We start from the raw sequence: 19,736 nt of genomic DNA on the forward strand, positions 1-19,736 counted from the left end.
TTGCTCTCGCTAGGGCAGCCTCAGGGATCATCAGGACTAAATGCTTAGGGCACAAGAGGAGCACCCAGGAGTATCAGTGAATATATTGGCGACAGCGATATCCTCAAATCCAAAGCATGCAACAGGCAATGTTGCAACAGCATCAGCAACAGCAGGAGCTGCTGCACGAAATGTTACAGACATTCATCAGGAACCAGCTGCAAGCCCCGTCGCCGACGAATACGCCTAGCAGAGAAGCTTCTTTATCAGCGAGTCAGGGTACATCCTGTCACACGATTCCTCCGAACACAGCCGTCGCGTTGCTGATGAATCCGTCTTCGCCTCATCAATCATCGATAGCAGCTGCACTCATGCCGTCACAATGCTGGCCTCGCAGATTCCAAAATTTGGAGGCGGAGAAGACGAAAACGTGGAGCTGTGGATCAAACTCATAGAACAGGTATCTCGCATCCATAGGGTGCACGAAGACATAACATTCCTCGCGGCGACAAGCAGATTAATCAAAACGGCAAGAAAATGGTTTGATTTGGGCTCAAGCTCTATGATCGAGTCCTAGACCGGCTTCCGGAAAGCCATTCTTAAACGATTTACGAGAAAGATGCTATACCACCTGGCTATGCAAAAGGTTGAAGCACGTAGATGGGATTATCTCAAGGAATCTTTTCTCGAATAGAAAATTGACCTAAAACATAATAAGAATGTTTGAACTGTGATTGGTTGATTTACTTACGGCTTTACGATTACGACTAAAATTTTTTAACGTGCAATGGCCTTTAGCGACTTACTGCCAATTTCACTAATTAATAAGTGGATGGCGCTGTCCGGGGACAGATTCAAATTATGAATCAAAGCTAATTTATTCATTGAGTATTCGAGAAAAGATTCCTTGAGATAATTCCTTGAAATGGCCTTAAGGGAAATAGCAGCATCATTAAGGGTCGATTCAGTCGATCTTTTTCTGAAATCGATGCATCAAATTACGTCGGTTTCTTACGTCAGTTAGGAAGATTGATAGAAAACTGTTACAGACTAACAAGAATTCTAAACCGAAGGAAGCAGAAATTGTGGATCCTGCGGCAATCCAGGGCACCTGCAAAAGAATTGTAAGAAGAACGGAAGTTTCTGTGTTTACTGCAAAACTTCAGGTCATCTACGTGCAGACTGCTTCAAGCTGAAAAGGAAGGAGCAAGCAGCCATGTCGCATAGCCAGCATCGGAAGCAGCAATATCAACAGCGAGAGTCATTCCGAAGGACGAGGAAACAATTGCTATTGTTCAGTACGTCAACAGTAGAAACTTCGTCATACTCAACGCGCTCGCTAAAATCATAAGCTTAAACACAAAAAACTGTATATTATTCACTTGTTGACACAGGCAGTCCAATTTCTTTTGTAAAGTCAAATGTATACAACAAGTTTCTAAGTCATTCGGCTGAATTTCGAGACCTTTCAGGTTTTTCATATAAAGCGATAAATAATAAACCGATCAAAATTTTGGAATCAATAAAAACAACATTAACTTTAGAGCAATTGCCTTATTTGCAACTAGAAATAACGTTACATGTTTTACAAGAAGAAAGCATAGCTGCGGATTTAATAATCGGTCGTGATTTTCTGAATAGTTAAAGAGTAACCGCGATTTTTAATCCGACTTCGTTAGAAATAAAAGAGGATACGCAAGACTTTCTCGTGGCACTGTTGCAATTACTAGCATGCCAGATTTCTAATTTGTTAGAAGACAAAATAAATGATATCGTAATTGATTTCGATACGTCGGCTAAAGAATGTTTAAAAGACTTAATTTTAGAAGTTGATTGTTCATCAATAATTCCGGTAGATGATGATTTTTCGATAAAAGTCACATTAAAAGACGATTCTATTTACGCGTATGCCCCTTGCCGTTTTGCTTGGACAGAGAGAAATCAAATACGCGAGATTATTGATGACTTGCTAACTCGCGGTATAATTAAAAAAAGCATATCTCCTTACTGCGCGAAAGTAGTCCCGGTTAAAAAAAAGAATGAAACTTTACGACTATGTGTTGATTTGCGTCCGTTAAACGCTAAAGTTTCGAAACAAAAATATTCTTTCCCGCTTATCAAAGATTGCATAGCGCGATTAGGGAATAAAGTTGTATTTACGCTGCTGGATTTAAAAGACGGCTTTCACCAAATTAAAGTACATAACAACCATACAAAATATTTCGCTTTTGCGACACCGGACGGCCAGTATGAATATATGCGTTTACCGTTTGGTTATTGCGAAGCTCCGGCCGAATTCCAGAAGCGCCTTGTATACATACTTCAACCACTTATACAAGAGGTCAAGATCATTGTATATATTGACGATATTATGATAGCGACCGAAACGGTAGAAGCAAACTTAGAAATACTGCGCAAAGTATTATTCGCGTTAAAGCGTTACAATTTTGAATTAAATCTTGATAACTGTCAATTTTTCAAAAGAAAAATAGAATATTTAAGATATATTATATCCGCCAATAAAATTACCATTAGCGCGCGCCATGTCGAAATGATTAAAAATTTTCCGCAACCGCGAAGCGTGCTTGAAGTCCAGCGATTTCTCGGATTAGCGAATTACTTTCGGAAATTCATTAGAGGCTATATCGATAAAGCCAAACCTTTGTATAATAATTTGTTAAAAAAGACAACTCAGTTCGATTTCGATTCACATTGCGTACAGGCATTGGAAATTAAAAAACGCATTAATAATAAGCCCAATTTTAGCTATAATCCTCTAACGGAGACTCAGTTATACAAGAGCACAAGGATTGGGAGCAATACTGTTACAGAAGCAAAAAGACAATAATTGGGCACCCATCGCGTATTACAGTCAAGCTACGAACCAAGCTGAAAAAAATTACCACAGTTTCGAACTCGAAATGCTTGCAATAGTTCGGGCCATAGAACAATTTCACATTTATTTATATGGCATAGAGTTTACCGTAGTAACAGATTGTAATGCACTAGTTTTCGCCATAAACAAAGCGAATTTGAATCTGAGAATTGCGCGATGGACTTTGAGCCTTCAAAATTAAGTTGTAAGTATAAGTTTAAAACAACACATAGACCGGGTCAGCGAATACACACGTCAACACTCTCAGTCGCCAAATAGCGTACGTAGATAATAGCATTCTTGCCGCTCGAGAGAGAGCTCAAATGTAAGCAACTACAGAACGTACAATTGAAAAGCATTGTGCAATAATTAGAATACGCGGGTAACGGAGAGTTTGAATTAATAGAAGGATTACTTTATAAAAAAAGCGACTGATCGTTCACATTTTATCGTACCAGAATCCATGGTTAGTAATATAATATTCTTATTTACCACGACGATATGGACTGCGGTTTCGAGAAGATGTATCAAGGCGTCTTCGCCTCTTATTGGTTCCCGTCGTTGCGAAAAAAGATTTACGACGACATAGACAATTGTATAATCTGCCTTACAACAAACTCTTCTCCTCATGCGCGTGAGAGAGAAATGCAAATATGCAATCAAGCATCCAATCCATTCGAGATCTTACATATAGATCATTTTGACTCATTTTGCAACGGACAGAAGACGGTTCAAACACGCCTTAGTAATAGATTCTTTCATGAGATTTACATGGCTTTTCCCCACAAAATCAACGAAAAATGTACGAAAGAAGTAATTAATTACCTGAAACTGATATTTAATATTTTTAGAAACCTGAAAGAAATGGTATCAGATAGAGGAACGACATTTGCATCTAACGAATTCGCTCATTTTTTAGCATCTTTGCAAATTAAACATCGTCAAGTTGCTGTTGCGGCCCCGTGGACCAATGGTCTAGTGGAAAGAATTAATAGATTTCTTAAGTCTACCCTTAAGAAACTGGTTGATTCCTTGAATAATTAGAAAAAAAAATTAAACAAAGCAAACAATATGTGATAAACAATACTAGACATTCTGCGATTAAGGGTCAATTTCACCACCTTCGGTTAAGTTAACCGACGGTTAAAATCAGCAGGGTGCCAACAGAAAATAGAGGCGAAGGAAAACCAAGCATTCTTATCATTTCAGTTGCCACCCTGCTGATTTTAACCGTCGGTTAACTTAACCGAAGATGGTGAAATTGGCCCTAAGTATAAACGCCGAGTAAATTATTCTTAGGCTACAATAGAAATAACTCCGATAAAAATCTAATAGAATTAATTAGACAACACACGAATATGGATGAGAGTTTAAGTCGACAATCAAATTATAAGACAGCAGAGGAACCAACTAATTTGCTTCGGAATTATAACAAAAAATATTACGATGACCGACACGCGAAACCAACTAAATATATAATTAACAAATATGTCATGATTAAAGATCTCCATATAAAGCCGGGTCAAAGCGCCAAGTTAAAACCGAGATATAAAGGTCCTTACATGATCACTAAAATGTTGGATAAAAATAGGTACGTCGTACAAGACATACCGGGTTTTAACGTATCCTCTAGTCCTTAAATTTGATACTCTCACCAGATAAATTAAAACCATGGGTGAAACCTTTGTGATAAATTAACACAAGTACACCAAAGACTGTCGAAACGCAGTACCTGTCAAAACTCTAATATTAAATCAGTAAATATATTAAGTACGTTTAATTAATCATTCGAGACGAATGATTCATCAGGATGGTCGAGCTGTAAATTAGAAAAAGAACACCTCTTATTAAATATTGTATCGCGACACCCGTTAGGCACAGTGTAAGGATCGAGATGAATCGACTGACAAATAATGGCGAATAGGAAGCCGCCACGATATAATTCGATAGATATCGAGACCCGGCTTTAGGGCGAAGAAGGATATAAAACGTCGTAGAAAATTCCAGAAGTCGAGGCGAGTCGAGTCGTCCAAAGATCATACCACAATTCGTAAAGCGTTTTAGAGATAATCCTTTCAACTATTATCTTACAAAACAAAGTCGTGCGTCGGTATGCCGCTATTGTTTATATAACGCTTTTGTATATGGAATGTCTTACTTTGTTATTACTCAAACAGTGAAAGCGAGTAAGCAATAGTTCCGTGTGTCGTCATAGTATGTATCTTAAAGTCGGTCCCATACACATCGCGAATATTCACGAGTGCGATTATGCGCGATTTTGGCCGATGCCGAATGTAGATCTTCCAGCCTACTCGTATTCCGTTACTTGTATACATACTATATATACAATTTTCCTTTGATTTGCGACAATTTATCGACAACCAATGGAAAAAAAGCGAGCACGAGCACGAGTAATGAAATAATCCGAGTGCCCAGTCCCACACTACTCGCGAATGCCTTCATTCGAATATTCGCGATGTGTGTGGGACCGGCTTATTACATGCGATCGCGAAAGTTTTTAAAAGATGTATACAATTTAATCTCTACAATTAATACTTAACGATTCATAAGCAAATGCTATTTATCGAAGCAGATATTAATTTCCTGTGATTTATTAATATACTATTATACTATAACTATACTAACTAAAACAAAACCTTACAAAACCTTACAAAACCTTACAAAGTTAAAAAAATCGCCAAGGAAAAAAAAAAATACTAACTTGTATGCAAAAAATTACTAAAATTACTAAAAATTTTAATATTTATCCTTAAAAAATAATTTTTTTATTTTGCATAAAAAATATAAATTTTTTAAAAAACAGTTATAACAAAAAGCAGTGAGATCCCTCTAAAAAAACCTTATAAAGGTAAAAAAAATACGCCAAGTACATAAAAGGAATCTTAACTTGTACGCAAAAAATTACATAACTTTTATTTTTTCTCTAAAAAATAACTTTTAAAAGAATTTTTTCATGGAAAATAATTTCCACTTAAAAAATAAAAATCAAAACTAAACATGAAATCAATAGTTAACTAGCCAAGTACATAGAAATTAGTTCAGTAGAAAATTTAGTTTTTGTAAAGTAATTTGAAATAATATTTGTCATAAAATCAATCTTGCAATTATAGAAATATTATAGATTTTCTGGAGAAAATTAAAATGCATTTTATTTTTATTTATCCTATTTTTTCTAAGCAACAAAAATAAAAAAAACGATTATTAATAACTAAATTGATTTAAAAAATATCATTAAGCTTCCATGGAATCGTATATTTGTTGAAGAACGCGCATTCCATCTTCGAATTTATGATATTTATATGATGGCTTCAATAATAATCCAATAGCAAATCTTTCCATTAATATTATTTTTCCATCTTCTTCTTCTGTCAAATTCCATATATTGCGAAAATAAATTGTTTGAAGAAAATTATTATCGAGAATCGAATTGGTCCATACACACACATAAACCTATACAATAAATAATAAAATTAAAATTTTTCAATATAAATATAAAGAATTATTTGTAAAATATTATACTCTATACTCTTGTACATATTTTTTGAAATAGAACAAAAATTTAATCTTTTCCGGTTAAAACATTATAGTATTTAGAATAAGATATTTTGAATAATAATATAGAGAAAACAAAGCAAGAGATGTGGTTGAATCTTTTATTAATTAAATTAAATTTTAGAAACCGCATAAACGTTATAATGTTTCTGATAAAGAAAAGAAATTTTTTTTAATTAATACAAAACTCAATATTTAAAAATATTTGAAATTTCCGATTACATAGTTAAAAAAAAAAGAAATACAAGCATAAAATTAATCACATTTCTACTAATTTTTTAAACACTTAATACGACTCTGGTTTCCAAATTGCTTCATGTTAAAATTTTGAGAAAATCGCAATTAATGTTAGAAAAAAAATTTTTTGATGTATTTTATTATAATATAGTTATGGGATGTGACATGAAGTGGACAACTTTCATTGCAATTAAAACTAAATATGTTGTTAGGATTTTTCATCATTAATATGTTGTTAAGCATGTAGATTTTATAACGTTATAATCGACACCATTATAAACAAACTTTGACCCAATATTTAAAGTTTAATAATGTCGAAATGGGAGTGCCTTAATATTGCAAATAATGTTGTTTTTTTCTTGTATTAAAATAACTTTGAAAAAATATTTGAAATAATGTTTTGAAAACGTTTCAATAATACTCAAGAATACCATATTATAAAATAATATATTTAAAATATTTATAAAACATTATGTTAGAGAGAGAAGAGAGAGAAAGAGAGAGAGAAAGAACAAAAATTTACATAAAATTAATATTTCAAAATATTAATTTAATATTTCTTGATTTCTGAATAGGTTCTTTGACGAAAAAGTATAAAGTTGTTTTTGTATTGTGCATATAATTCTTCACTTACATTCATTTTTAGAATTCGTGAACACGATTTCATTGAATGGGATATCAGAGCACAAGTTCTAGCAATGTGCATAAATGAATCATTTTTAACAGATTCGTCATTGAAGTAATTATCCAAGTCGTCTATCAAAAGTATGGAAGGTATGGCTGCATAAGTATGCAATTTCACAAGTTGTTCTATAAGAGTTTCATAATCTGGCAAATATCTATAAATAAATATTAAGACATGATATATATATATATATATATATATATATATATATATACATATACACAGGGTGTTCGAAAAGAATTAGGCCCCTCCCCCTCCCCTGATTTCCAGAAGTACGCACTTTCATAGAAAATTCGAGTCATTGCACTCAATACCATTCTCCATTGCATATTGTGTGATAATCTGTCAATAATTTGACCTCCAAATGACACCTGGAGATCACTTTGACCATTAATATGACATATCTGAATGTAAAATTTCTCGCTCTTTTTATTAAATCCTAAATCCGGGATGAAAAAAGGGGTTTCCATTTAAAAAATCAAAATTGACTTTCAATTGAAGGTCTCCCTCAAGATCAAGTTCAAAGTCAAGTTCAAGGTCATCAAAAGATAGTCCTTCATGATTCCTACAACTTTTGTTCGAGTCATTTTCCGTGAAAATGCGTACTTACGGAGATCAGAGAGGGGGGGTCTAATTCTTTTCGAATACTCAGTATATATTATAATTTTCTTGAATATAAATATAATATTAAAACTTTTATTCATTTTCAAAAAAGATACATTATATTAATAAGTTTCATATATAAATTGTGCGTGTGTGTGTGTGTGCGTGTGTGTGTGTGTGTATATATATATATATATATAAAAGATGTATTATGCCTTTAAATTCAGTGCCAAAACAAAATCTTCAAAATGGTTTTAAAATTATATGGTATTAAAGATGCTTTCGTAAAAAAACATAAACTAAGGTTATTGTCATTTGATACGACAGAGAAATTTGTGAGCACCTTTTGTAAAGCAAAACAAGAACATTAAAATAAGGAATACAAAATAAAAAAAATTAAATAATATTCACTTCAATTTATATTTTCTTACGAAAGCAACTTCAATACCCTTTCTATAACTTTGAAACTATTCGGATTTGAACGTATATATTTATTATTTTGTGTGTATCGACTTGTTTTCATGTTAAAATCGTTATACCAGTTTTGACACTGAATTCAGAGACATCATGTATACAGGGTATTTTTATTTTAATGGAAACAATTGTATATCTCCCAACTTAATATACAAAAAATGTTTTAGACAAAAGAAAGAGTAGCGATAAGGGAATTTCAATCGATCTAAATTGTTTTTATTTTGTTTTTATTATATATTTTCATATGTATTTAATACATGCAACTATTTGTTAATAATTTTTAATAGGCAATAAACGATGGCTAAAACGATAAAATCACTTGAAATTGTGATTTTGGTAACATATGTCAAGATCAAAGTGAATTCCCTCATCTATATATATATATATATATATATATATATATATATATATATATATATATATTTATATAATATTAAAAATATGATCGGATTATAACTATAAATAATAATATTTCATTTATATTCATACTTATAATAAATATGTGAAACACTCCCCGTAGAAGAAACATATTATATAAATCTTACATAAATCTCATTAGATCGAGAGCCGTAACTGTTGGGTTACTTCTGTCATGACAAATCGCTGGTCGTCTTTCTAAAGGGGTTGGCGTAATATAAACAACACGTCGTCCCCTTTCCGCCCAATATATTGCTGCCTGCGTAGAAAAAACTATTTTAAAAATTATCAACATATATATATAAATGGTGAAAGAAATGCGTAATGTTAATTGATTCGACGTCTAAGCAGTTAAGAGCCGAATTGATGATCGATTTTTGATTGAGTCGAATGGATGATCGATTTTCAGGCAATATTGACTATTATTTTTGAAAGTTTTGTAATGTTTGAAATTATTTAAATTAATTGCATTAATTTTATTATTATCCTAATAAATATGATATAAATTTACGAATGGTAAAAATCACATACGTGGTAAAATTAAAAATTTTGTATACATAAAAGTCTTCTAATGACACTGTATATTGACTCATTATATGATGTAATATTTAAATCCTATAATCAGTTGTATTTTACGTTGATATTATATCATGTATTTATAATGTTAAACATATGCTAAAATGAAAATAATTTCTAAATAATTTAATGAATTATTTTTGCTTCTATAATTATTAATTAATAGCAATTTTATTAATATTATGATTTTATTATTATTCTAGTAAACACTATTGTATGTAAATACAATAAATTGCAATATAACATGAAAATAACAAATAATATAACATAATTAAGTTACATATATGTGATACATATAAAACTGATAATATATAATATTATATGTACATGTTTATATGCAATATTATAAATTACTGCACATTGTAATATTGAATTAGTTTGTTCGCTATGTGATGCATTATGCACTATCTATCTCGTATTTAATTTCTTTCATAAAAATAAATAAATTATACAAAACATGATATATAATTATACAAAGCTAATGATATTGAAAATTTAATACATTTTTCTATCATTTTAACTTTTGATACAATTCCAACACAAGGTATTATTCAAATCTTGAACTAATTGTTCGAAAATAGAGATAGATGAGTATCCAAATGAATGAAAATCGCTTATTTTTTTACATATATTTTAGATATAAAATAGAAGTTTAATTTCTACATAAATAAAATTTCGAGTTTTTTATATAAGTTGTTACTTAAAAAGTTTATTATGTACAGAATGTCCCTAAACTGGCGATAAATATTTTAATTACAAGTTATTTGTAATATTTTAAGGCAAAAATTCTAATACGAAAATATCGGAGCTACAGTAATTTTTAAATGGTAAAAGTTTAAAGATTATGATTGACAGAGCTAGAATTTCGTGCGCTCATGGATGGCAAAATGGTTAATGGTAAAAATGCTTCCATAAATCAAATACCTTTGACAATAGTAAAATTATTATAAAAATATTCAAGATTTTCATTAAAATTTTATTTCTGTTTATCTGTAATAAATCATAAGAACAGTTTAAAATGTTTTATTCAAGTTAGTTTACCGATATTGGTATGTGTCAATTGTCATATTTAACTGTCTCCACAATGAAATTAGTCGAAACTATATTTTAATGTAATTGATTTTTTCTATCTTACGTATTTTATTTATTTAAAAACGTTAATTTATATAAAGATTTATAAAATAACGGTTGGATATTAACGCTTTAAATTGACTTCATCAAAAGCAATAATGTCTATAAAAAATGAAAAATTATTTATTTACATACCTCAAACATAAAAGATCTACTCAGTGTTTCTGGACCACACAATAATGTTGTCTTAACATTCTTCAAAAACATTATTGTATATAAAATATCAATCTAAAATATCTAAAATATTTTTTATAAATATATGTATATGAGCATATGTATATGTTGTGTTGCGTTCACAGACTTCGATATATACAGGATGTTTCAGAAATTATTGGCAAACCTTAAGAGAATATTCCACTCATTGTAAGGATAAAAAGAAGTCTATAAACATGGATTCAGAAACACTTTCTTTACAAGTTATAAATATTTTTTATTTTTATCGAACCACATGCCTCACATCGACATTTCATGAATTGTTTGGAAATGACTCATCGCTTGATCTGCACGTTCTCCCTTGGATTTTTATTTATGATGGCATCTTAAGATTCTCCTTTATAATATTCCCGTTGCTATTGTGGAAATACTTGGAAATCATATTATCGCTTCGTATAAAAAATACAAAATACTTAAAAAAATTTTTAATTGTTTTCGATAATCCACGCGATATTGATGTGAGACATGCATTAATGCAGAAGGAAATCATTTCTAGCAATTTCTGTAATGAAATGCTCTTACAATTTCAAATGTTCTTAAAATCTATTAAATGTTTTATAACTTGCATTCTGGACTCATGTTTATATGACTTTCTTTCATCCTTACAATGAGTGGAATATGCTATTAAAGTTTGGCTAACTATTTCTGAAACACCCTTTTATATATATATATATATATATATATATATATATATATATATATATATATATATACACTAGATTACTAGTAGCAATATAACAAATTTATTTTTAATAACTAACTCATTTTATTTACAATATTACGCAATTTTATAAATCTTATTTTTATACAAAAAAAAATGTGTTGCAAGAAAAAAAATATATTTTAAAGAAGTGCATTTCTTCACTAAGCAAATATTTCTTCTTTCTTTTCCTTAAATTTTTATGTCAATTATCAAACAAAATATATAATGTATTGTGTGTGTGTATATTATATATACAGGATGTCCCACCAAAAGTGGTCATCCTCTTTTATCTTTTAAACTAAAAAAGATAGACCATAACAAATATATGTATACCAAATTAAAGGGATTATCCCGTTTGCGCACATTATGGATCGGACACGACAATATTTCCCGATCGGACACAGAGCCGATCGGAGGGCCGATGGTTGAACTCAAACCTATGTCTAGTTTTCTAATAATGGAGCCCCCTTCCCCACTGCCTCTACGCAAACACTTTAATGCGAAATGAGATTTTAACATAGGTTTTACAACTTTCCACGCAATCTGAGATTTCACAAGGATTTACAATTTTCCACGCAAAGCGAGATTCAAAGCAAACCTATGTGTCTAATTTTAATGGTAGTGGAGCCCCTCCCATAGGGGGGAGGGGACATACTGCCTCTACGCATATACTTTTCAATGCGAAATGAGGTTCCACATGGGTTTACAACTTTTCATGCAAAGCGAAATTTCACATGGGTTTATAACTTTTCACGCAAGATTCAACTCAAATCTATGTTTTGATAAATGGTGTTTTATATGAACTTTTTTTTATTTCCCGAAATTTGATTCACGCGCAATTTATTTCTCACATCGAAAACAACTGAGCTCGTGTCCGATCAGGATTGTATCCGATCGGGTCTCTGTCCAATCGGGAAATATTGTCGTGTCCGATCTATAATGTGTGCAATCAGGACTCACTCAAATTAAATGGTTTAAATTAAACTCTTTTGTAAGCATAATCTGTGTTAACGAGATATGCATAATTTTTTTATAATATAAATATTTTGATATGATAAAAGTTGTAATGCTATTTGAAACGAATACAATAATGATGTAAATATTTTACATATTATACGAGTTTTATCGACTTCAAATATTGCGAGCGACGTATCTATTTTTTCACTTTCTGCCCTACGTTATGGCCAACTTCTGTCCTGACTATTATATTATATCTGTTATATCTAATATCATTTTGTTATTTGATCGTAATATTCAATCCAAAATTGGTCATATCGCAGGCATATCGAAAATTAAAAGGTAGACCGCAATATTTCAAGTTGATAAAACTCATATAATATGTAAAATATTTACATTACACACTGTTGTATTCATTTCAAACAGCTACACGAACAATATAACTTTTTATTTCAAAGTATTCACATTATTATAAAGAAATTATACATACCTTTCTTTTTAACACAGATATAACTTACAGATTTTAGCATTTGGAAGCAGCCACTGAAAGTTCAGTTTAAACCATTTAATTTGATATATATTTGTTATAATCTATCTCTTTATTTAGTTCAAAAGATAAAAGGAAGTAGTCACTTTTGGTGGGACACCCTGTATATAATATGGATGTATATAGGGTGTCCGGCAATCAATCGTATTACCCATCGTGTGCAGGTAGAGCACGCAAAACTGAAGAGAAATGTTCACTATTTTTTTCTATAACACTTAGTAAAAGAGTTATTATCGAGTGAAGTCTGACTTATTATCGCCAATCTTCAGCCGGGATCGAGGAACCGTCATAAATATTTGAACGCTCATGCACACTACCAGGCGCGCGGTTCACCGACCGTGCGTCCAGTTAAGTTCGGCGATGATAGGCCTTCTCAGTTTTGCCTGCTCTACTTGCACATGATGGGTGATGCGATTGACGCCGGACACCTTGTATATATGTATGTATATAATCTATTAATAAAATACTTTTGATGCTTTTATAGTATCAATTATATACAAACTTTACTATACCTAACTGCTAACACAACTATCATACGGTGAAATGAAAAACTTCTGTTTTTATATGGCTGTTTAGGCCTAAACTTCAATAAAGATTTGCTGTATACGCCAGTTGGTTGACATCTAACCTAACCACATTTGACAACTCTACAACGTGGGACATAGACTTCTATGAAGTCAGCTGACTTAAGCTCATATTAGACTATGCATTAAAAATTGAAGATTGAAGATTAAAAATTGAAGATTAAAAATGGTGTTTGACTAATCAGAACAAAAGGGACTAAAATTTCTTTGTCCTGATTGATCAAAATTTAATCTTCAATATCAATCTTCAATGCGCAGTTTGATACGGGCTTAAGCTAGGAAAAATGTCTCACGAAAAACGGTGGCGAGGCCTTTCTCAGCTCCTCAGGCTATTCTCTGATTGTATTTGTATGTGTATTTAAGTTACGTATATGGTCTTCTAGAAACCTATTACGATTTTCGAAACAAAGTGAAAAATACAATAGTAAGGAAATTCACTAAAATATCCACAATTTCATTTGTTGAAATCTAATAAATCTGTTTACTTTTGTAATTTTCATCTTGTTTCAAGAACCGTAATAGCTCCCCTATACAGGTCTGGGCATTTGCTTTTGAAAGCCGTGCCTCAAATACGAGCTCCATAAAGTTAGTCGATCAACGTTCATTTTTATAATTTTTTTTTTACATTGGTAAAGCGGGGAGCACACACTTTTGCATAAGCGCGTAACAATAAGCATAAGGAAATTGATTGGTTCATTTTCTTATGCATACATTTGTGGACCAATCAATTTCTTTATATTTATGGTTATGCGCTTATGCAAAAGTGTGTGCTCCCCGCTTTAAACTTAAGATAAAGAACGACCTCACTGATTTCAATGATCTTGATATATGTTGTCAAGGACTTTTTTTTTAAATTAGTTTTTTTAATTAGTTTTTCCGTGACCAAAAAACGATTGTGCATCGATTGAATTAAGATTGAAACAAAAATAATATCTTTCCGGCTAACTTCACATAAAATTTTATTTTCGTATTTTCAAAAAAAGTATTAATCAACAAACGTTGTAATTAGGCCAATAATCACTAACAAACGATCAACAAATGATGCATAAAAAAAAATTATAAAAATGAATGTTGACTGGGTAATTTTATTTAGCTTCAATGCGGGAAATCTTTCTCGTTTCTGTCGCAAGGTGTCGTTAATGACAGACGGGCCTAGAGTCCCTGTAACAGAGTGGCCACGTAATAGCAACTTTTGATTGGTCCGCCATTTTTTGGCAATTCTCGCTGATATTTGAATGGAAATAGCAATAACAGTAAATTGTCACAATTGAAATTAAAAATATACGTAGTAAAAACAATATATACATAAGAATTTCTATTGTACAGGAAACGTGTGAAGAGACAGTTTGAGTAAGAAAATACAAGCAGATAAAAAAATAAAGAACAAAAATATTATAATAGTAATTTATTGTATTAAAACATTTATATTTATAAACATTGTAAAATACATAATAAACTATGTGATAATAGAAATATAGAACATATAATGATAAACAAAACATTTTTTTAAATTTAATAAGTTATTAAAAAAACAATATAAAGGCACATTAAGAAAAAATATTTTGCATAGCCATAGATTTGCTATCATACCTACATTTACTAAGCATGGTATTTTTCTTTTTATAAATATGTAAACGCAAAACAATAAATCTTCTGATAATTTTGTAATATAATTTATGACAATTTAAAACGTAATCAGCAGGAACATCGTTAAAATTAGATATGAAAAATGATTTAAAATTTATATTACCTATGTAAAAAAGATTTAGAATAATGTCGGAATTATTGCAAAAAGGTGCAGCACACCCACCCATTTTGCATAATTATTCTTCAAATATACTTTTGATCACAATTCAGCATTTTCCATATGTAGCCATATGTAGTAGCAGCAATACTGTCATGCGCATGCGTTCGTTTAGAATAAGATGGCGTATATTTCTATCTCTCTCGCAAAATTTTGCCAAACTACCGTGTTGGCCAGACTCTGTTACAGGGACTCTAGACGGGCCGATAAAATGCACATGCACAATTTTTATCAAATTTTAGATATATTTCTTTTTTTTACTATGAGTCCGATGTTTTATACAAAATAGTGTATTCAGATTTTAAAAATATTAATATTAATACATTAATATTTGCGTATGCGCGTGGTTGAAAAGTTGCTCTTTGATTTTCTCTCTTGCACACTGGCCGCCTGATTGTAGCGCCGTGGCAAAGAGCAAAAACAATGCTCGATTTTGGTGCTACACAAAATCCGAAGTGGGGGAGTAGCGAGCAGTGATGAAAACTGGGAAATATCTCGGACATGCGCAGTAGTGCAAACGTCAGAAGACCTCAATAGCATATAGTGCATATTGAAATAAGGATACCGTTATATCTTTTATAGGAAAAAAATAGATAATGTTGAATGAAATAATATATAATTTGGTTTTTAAAATGTATTTTGTTTAAAAACATAACAGGATTTTCATATATCATTAGCATAAATATTAACAAAAACAAAAGAAAATTTATTTAGGCTTTAAAAAGTGTCCTATATCACATCTTACAATTAGTGCGAGTCTGCCGAGATTGGTCACAGGGGCAGTGACGTCATTCAAGCATGCGCAGAAAATTTTACCAGTGGGATAATTCCCACGAGTTTTCATCACTGGTAGCGAGTGTCCAGACCTTAGAGACCCTATAATAAAAAGCTTAAGAATTTTTATTTTGTTTCTTTCAATTTATTTATTATTTTTATTTATTATTCTTAATAATATTAGTATTTATTATTCTTAATCAATTATCTTAATTTATTATTTTTAATATTTATTATTCTTAATCCATTCATGATCCTATTAATTAATTTAATAATTCTTTTCATTATCTATTCATGATTCAATTAATTAATTTAATTATTTTTTAGGATATACATTTATACAGTATTACTTCATATATACATCATTATTTATACATTATTAATTTAGCGATACCATTATAAATTCGGAGTTCGCAAGCATATTTCAATCCAAATTTTATGTCCGTTTGCGCTCGGTGAGCAGTGTTCCTTATTGGCGCTGCCATTTTTTTGGCATAATTTACGCGCACCAATCACGCGGAACCTTCAAATGGCCAATCTCACCTGAGTTGCGTTTTGTTTCACGCATAGAGCGCATAGATTGCTTGGAAATCTATAATATATGTTACATGCATGGAAGACCGTGGTTACGAATAATTACATATAGCGATCGGTAATAAGCATGCTTGGTTATCGATAGAATTACATAACGGCAAATATATGTTAATAATAAGAATTATGTTAACAAATAAAAAAGTAAGTGCAAAATTATTATAAACTAAATGTTTGTAAAAACAAGTTTCACCACGCTTATATTTATAGGTTACGATAAGGAATTGAGTTATTTTTCATTCGTCAATTATTTTATTTTACAGTTAAATCAATGGAAATAAGCAATTGCGTTTAGGGCTATCATGTTATTTGTTACTCATTCAATAAAAATATGTCGGCACATATCATGCAACTTTGTGTCAAAATTTTCTATCATCACGGTTTGTATCATTGATATTATTCTTAAAAATTTGTTATATTTCTTTATATCATTCAAAGAAATTTTAATTCTAGTGTTCTGGCTTCCTAAGGCAAAAGTCGATGAAAACTTTGCGTATGGAGGAACCAACACAGTTGATGGAAGATGATCGATTGCAGATTGGTGCAATAAATCCACTAATTCCTTTTCCTACTAAGAAAAATGCTGCATGTGAAATAAACAAGAATCTACATAAAGTAGAAAAGCCAGAATGGAGATCAATAGTAGTCAATTATAATATACTTCATAAGCATTATCTTAAGTTGTCAAAAATTAAGTTGACATGTATGTATAACAAATACATCAGATTTTTTAGATGTAATAAATTATTATATAATTTTTAAAAAAGAATTAAATTATAATATAATTTTTAAAAAAGAATTAATTAAAACATTAGCTACAATTAAGTCATAATTATAATAAATATTTATTTTATAAATTATTTTGTTTATAGCTCTTGTCGTAGCAACAACTATGGCAGGATATGCATTAGCTCCTGCACCATTTGACATTTACACATTTGCAATGTGCTCCCTTGGTACAGGCTTGGTTTCTGCTGCAGCAAATGCAATTAATCAATTTTTTGAAGTTCCATTTGATGCACAGATGTCGCGGACGAAAAATCGAGTATTAGTATGTGGTCATTTGACGTGAGTCGATTTAGACGCGTTATTTTTTTTTATTTTAAAAAGCTTATATTTAGATAACAATATTAAATAACTACACATTTGAATATATCATTAGGCCTGCTCATGCAGTGGCATTTGCAACAGTATCTGGTATTATTGGATTATCAATACTTTACTATGAGGTGAACAGTGTGACAGCAATGCTAGGTACTGCTAATATTATTTTATATACACTCTTCTATACTCCTATGAAACGCATCAGTATTGTCAATACGTGGATTGGTTCTATTGGTAAGTACGTTTTCTACATATTTTGTTTAAACAGTTATAACTTTTTTTTCTTTTTGCAGTTGGAGCAATACCTCCTCTTATGGGCTGGGCAGGTTGTACTAATGATATACTCATGCCAGGTGCTTGGATTTTACCTGGTATTCTGTACATGTGGCAGTTTCCACACTTTAATGCTCTTTCATGGAACTTAAGACCAGATTATTCACGAGCTGGTTATCGAATGATGGCTGTTACAAATCCAAATTTATGTCGTAGAACAACTGTAAGATATACAATAGCATTAATGGCTTTGTGTTACTTAGCTCCTATATTGGATTTAACCCATTGGTGGTTTGTACTGGCATCAACCCCAATCAATATATCTTTCCTTTATTTAGGTAATATATATATGCACTTTGCATAAATTTTTATTATTTTTTTATAAAAAATATATTATGTACATAAAATATATATATATATATATATATATATATATATATATATAATAAAAAAAAATATATATATATATATATAAATATATATAAATTATAAATTTTTTATAAATAACTTTAATATCTTATTTAATTATTTATAAATATAATATATATGTTGCAAAGGCTCTTTATAAATTCATATTTTCTACAAAAAGCTTAGGTTTTTTTTTATAAAACATTAAATATCAAAGAATTTTATAATTAAATTCACTTTATACAAAAGCTTGCAACACATGTACAGCGTGAGTCAAGAGAAAGAAATATTTTGGGAAACAAAAATATGGGTCATAAAAAAAAAGTTTAAATGAATATGGTTATTAATCTCAATAGCTTCGAAGATACAGTTGTTTGAATTTTGGAGAAGTTCAATAATAACGAATGATACATGTGTTCCATTTGCAATAAATCCTCGAAAATTGAGTGAACATCAGTACATTTTACAACTCGTATCTAAAATTGGATATCGTTTCTGAGGGCAACGTGCGGTTCTTTTATACAAATAGCAGTATCCAAAACGATTAAAAATAATAAACCATAACTTTTTTTTTTACAATAACCCGCACTATCGTCTTTCAAAATATTTCCTTTTTCTTTTAACTCACTCTATATAAAATGTATATAAGTATATATATATATATATATATATATATATATATATATATATATATATATATATACACATATATATATACGTATGTATACTTGAGATATTTTCAATGTTTAAATTATTCTCTTAATTTTAGCCTGGAAATTCAATAATCACTCGGATAGTGCTAATTCTAGAAGATTATTTCGATTTTCGTTACTCCATCTACCTCTATTGATGGTGCTGATACTTTCAAGCAAAAAGTATTGGACCAACGTGGAAAAAAAAGAGGAAAATGTATCTCTTTATGAGACAGCAAAGAAAAGTGGCTTATTAACTATTTTTACATCTATTGCTTCAACAATTTCATCTGTGTGATAGTAATTTTATATTAATAGTTTTTAACAATAGTACAAATTATTATACTGCAAACTTTGGATTTATCTGATTTTTAATATCTTTCTTTCTCTCATTAATTATGTAAGATAAAATTGTATAAAACAGACCTTAGATCTAATCAAATCTAGACTATTTCAAGTTTAATATTAATTTAATTAATGAAGGAAAATGCCATGAAAATTAGTAAGTTCCTTTCATAATAAAATAATGACATTCA

General features: G+C 30.4%; 2 protein-coding genes across 5 annotated transcripts; one reads left to right on the forward strand and one right to left on the reverse strand.

The window, feature by feature from the left end:
* Positions 1 to 5,699: 5,699 nt before the first annotated feature.
* Positions 5,700 to 13,628, reverse strand: LOC126850148 (uncharacterized). 4 transcript variants are annotated; one of them, XM_050592856.1, is made up of 6 exons: positions 13,483 to 13,628; positions 10,686 to 10,745; positions 10,344 to 10,409; positions 8,972 to 9,102; positions 7,299 to 7,503; positions 5,700 to 6,325 (listed from the first exon to the last, which is right to left on the reverse strand). In XM_050592856.1, the coding sequence occupies exons 2-6, from the start codon at positions 10,692 to 10,694 to the stop codon at positions 6,107 to 6,109; spliced, it is 630 nt and encodes a 209-aa protein (XP_050448813.1). In that variant the 5' UTR covers positions 10,695 to 10,745; positions 13,483 to 13,628; the 3' UTR covers positions 5,700 to 6,106. The 4 variants fall into 4 exon arrangements, with proteins under 4 accessions (XP_050448813.1, XP_050448812.1, XP_050448815.1 ...); XM_050592855.1 differs by having other exon boundaries at positions 10,686 to 10,787; XM_050592858.1 differs by lacking the exon at positions 10,344 to 10,409.
* Positions 13,629 to 16,721: 3,093 nt separating this feature from the next.
* LOC126850142 (protoheme IX farnesyltransferase, mitochondrial) lies at positions 16,722 to 19,663 on the forward strand. Its single transcript, XM_050592846.1, has 7 exons — positions 16,722 to 16,867; positions 16,987 to 17,103; positions 17,177 to 17,426; positions 17,596 to 17,791; positions 17,886 to 18,061; positions 18,121 to 18,438; positions 19,278 to 19,663. The coding sequence occupies exons 2-7, from the start codon at positions 17,026 to 17,028 to the stop codon at positions 19,496 to 19,498; spliced, it is 1,239 nt and encodes a 412-aa protein (XP_050448803.1). The 5' UTR covers positions 16,722 to 16,867; positions 16,987 to 17,025; the 3' UTR covers positions 19,499 to 19,663.
* Positions 19,664 to 19,736: the final 73 nt, after the last annotated feature.

The sequence above is a fragment of the Cataglyphis hispanica genome, chromosome 5 (genome assembly GCF_021464435.1).
Source record: "Cataglyphis hispanica isolate Lineage 1 chromosome 5, ULB_Chis1_1.0, whole genome shotgun sequence".
Classification (NCBI taxonomy): domain Eukaryota; kingdom Metazoa; phylum Arthropoda; class Insecta; order Hymenoptera; family Formicidae; genus Cataglyphis; species Cataglyphis hispanica.

Coding starts and splice junctions, on each gene's coding strand:
- LOC126850142 (XM_050592846.1), top strand. CDS start 17,026: ATGTTATTTGTTACTCATTCAATAAAAATATGTCGGCACATATCATGC. Junction 17,427..17,595: donor GTCAAAAATTAAGTTGACAT/GTATGTATAACA, acceptor TTTTGTTTATAG/CTCTTGTCGTAGCAACAACT. Junction 18,439..19,277: donor TATATCTTTCCTTTATTTAG/GTAATATATATA, acceptor TCTTAATTTTAG/CCTGGAAATTCAATAATCAC.
- LOC126850148 (XM_050592855.1), bottom strand. CDS start 10,757: ATGTTTTTGAAGAATGTTAAGACAACATTATTGTGTGGTCCAGAAACA. Junction 9,103..10,343: donor TAATTTTACTATTGTCAAAG/GTATTTGATTTA, acceptor TTTTCTACGCAG/GCAGCAATATATTGGGCGGA. Junction 6,326..7,298: donor CACGAATTCTAAAAATGAAT/GTAAGTGAAGAA, acceptor TTTATTGTATAG/GTTTATGTGTGTGTATGGAC.